The 2388-nt window shown below is 59.8% G+C and overlaps 1 protein-coding gene across 1 annotated transcript; it reads left to right on the top strand.

Moving 5' to 3' along the window:
* Positions 1-725: 725 nt before the first annotated feature.
* Positions 726-2135, top strand: LOC138372973 (proline-rich protein 36-like). Its single transcript, XM_069339010.1, has one exon. It carries the CDS (start codon positions 726-728, stop codon positions 2133-2135), a length of 1410 nt encoding a protein of 469 aa, XP_069195111.1.
* The last annotated feature ends 253 nt before the right edge of the window (positions 2136-2388 follow it).

Below are 2388 nucleotides of genomic sequence, written 5' to 3'. Positions count from 1 at the left end.
AACATTTTCTACTGCCTCCCACAGCATGGGTATGGGGTCAACTTCCGCCCACAGCATGGGTATGGGGTCAACTTCCGCCCACAGCATGGGTATGGGGTCAAGTACCGCCCACAGCATGGGTATGGGGTCAACTTCCGCCCACAGCATGGGTATGGGGTCAAGTACCGCCCACAGCATGGGTATGGGGTCAACTTCCTCCGCCCACTGAATGGGTATGGGGTCAAGTACCGCCCACAGCATGGGTATGGGGTCAACTACCGCCCACTGAATGGGTATGGGGTCAAGTACCGCCCACAGCATGGGTATGGGGTCAACTACCGCCCACAGCATGGGTATGGGGTCAACTACCGCCCACAGCATGGGTATGGGATCAACTACCGCCCACAGCATGGGTATGGGGTCAACTACCGCCCACAGCATGGGTATGGGGTCAACTACCGCCCACAGCATGGGTATGGATCAACTACCGCCCACAGCATGGGTATGGGGTCAACTACCGCCCACAGCATGGGTATGGGGTCAACTACCGCCCACAGCATGGGTATGGATCAACTACCGCCCACAGCATGGGTATGGGGTCAACTACCGCCCACAGCATGGGCATGAGGTCAACTACCGCCCACAGCATGGGTATGGGGTCAACTACCGCCCACAGTGTAGGCTGGGTCCCTCTGTTCCTCATCAGTGTAGGCTGGACCTGCTTCCCACCTCCCCAGCAGGACAGCATGGATTCTCCACCCCATCAGTGCAGGCTGGACTCCTCTCCTCCCCACCAGTGCAGGCTGGACTCCTCCTCATCAGTGCAGGCTGGACTCCTCCCCTTCAGTGCAGGCTGGACTCCTCTCCTCCCCACCAGTGCAGGCTGGACTCCTCCTCATCAGTGCAGGCTGGACTCCTCCCCTTCAGTGCAGGCTGGACTCCTCTCCTCCCCATCAGTGCAGGCTGGACTCCTCTCCTCCCCATCAGTGCAGGCTGGACTCCTCTCCTCCCCATCAGTGCAGGCTAGACTCCTCTCCTCCCCATCAGTGCAGGCTGGACTCCTCTCCCCCCATCAGTGCAGGCTGGACTCCTCTCCTCCCCACCAGTGCAGGCTGGACTCCTGTCCTCCCCATCAGTGCCGGGTTTTCTCCTCTCCTCTCCATCAGTGCAGGCTGGACTCCTCTCCACCCCATCAGTGCAGGCTGGACTCCTCTCCTCCCCATCAGTGCAGGCTGGACTCCTCTCCTCTCCATCAGTGCAGGCTGGACTCCTCTCCACCCCATCAGTGCAGGCTGGACTCCTCTCCACCCCATCAGTGCAGGCTGGACTCCTCTCCTCCCCATCAGTGCAGGCTGGACTCCTCTCCACCCCATCAGTGCAGGCTGGACTCCTCTCCTCCCCATCAGTGCAGGCTGGACTCCTCTCCTCCCCATCAGTGCAGGCTTTTCTCCTCTCCTCTCCATCAGTGCAGGCTGGACTCCTCTCCTCCCCATCAGTGCAGGCTGGACTCCTCTCCTCCCCATCAGTGCAGGCTGGACTCCTCTCCTCTCCATCAGTGCAGGCTGGACTCCTCTCCTCCCCATCAGTGCAGGCTGGGGTCCTCTCCACCCCCATCAGTGCAGGCTGGGGTCCTCTCCACCCCATCAGTGCAGGCTGGGGTCCTCTCCACCCCATCAGTGCAGGCTTTTCTCCTCTCCTCCCCACCAGTGCAGGCTGAGGTCCTCTCCTCCCCACCAGTGCAGGCTGGACTCCTCTCCTGCCCACCAGTGCAGGCTGGCCTCCTCTTCTCCCCATCAGTGCAGGCTGGACTCCTCTCCTCCCCATCAGTGCAGGCTGGACTCCTCCCCATCAGTGCAGGCTGGCCTCCTCTTCTCCCCATCAGTGCAGGCTGGGCTCCTCTCCTCCCCATCAGTGCAGGCTGGACTCCTCCCCATCAGTGCAGGCTGGACTCCTCCCCATCAGTGCAGGCTGGACTCCTCCCCATCAGTGCAGGCTGGACTCCTCCCCATCAGTGCAGGCTGGACTCCTCCCCATCAGTGCAGGCTGGACTCCTCTCCATCAGTGCAGGCTGGGGTCCTCTCCTGCCTACCAGTTTGGCCCACAAAATATTGCAGACCATAACCAGCATACTGCATTTACTGCGTCATTTCATTTAGGAGGCGGCAGCTGCAGCTTGCCAACAAAATAGCAACATCTATTAAATAACATGCAAGAGTGAGTTTCCATTTCAAGGGCGACTGAAAACGGTCGATAGGCAAGCCGATGAAGCCAAAGCCACGGTCAGCTCTCGTTGGCTTTCTCGACGAGTGGCAGCGTTCGAATGGTCTGTAAACTTGTCCTGTATTATGGTTGTCTGAACTTACCACCTGAAGCCGCTCCCAGCGAGAGGTACAAGCAGTGTTTTGGACC

Source organism: Procambarus clarkii, chromosome 40, assembly GCF_040958095.1.
Source record: "Procambarus clarkii isolate CNS0578487 chromosome 40, FALCON_Pclarkii_2.0, whole genome shotgun sequence".
Lineage (NCBI taxonomy): Eukaryota > Metazoa > Arthropoda > Malacostraca > Decapoda > Cambaridae > Procambarus > Procambarus clarkii.
Note: the sequence above shows the minus strand (reverse complement) of the source record. Positions and strands in the feature narration are given on the sequence as shown.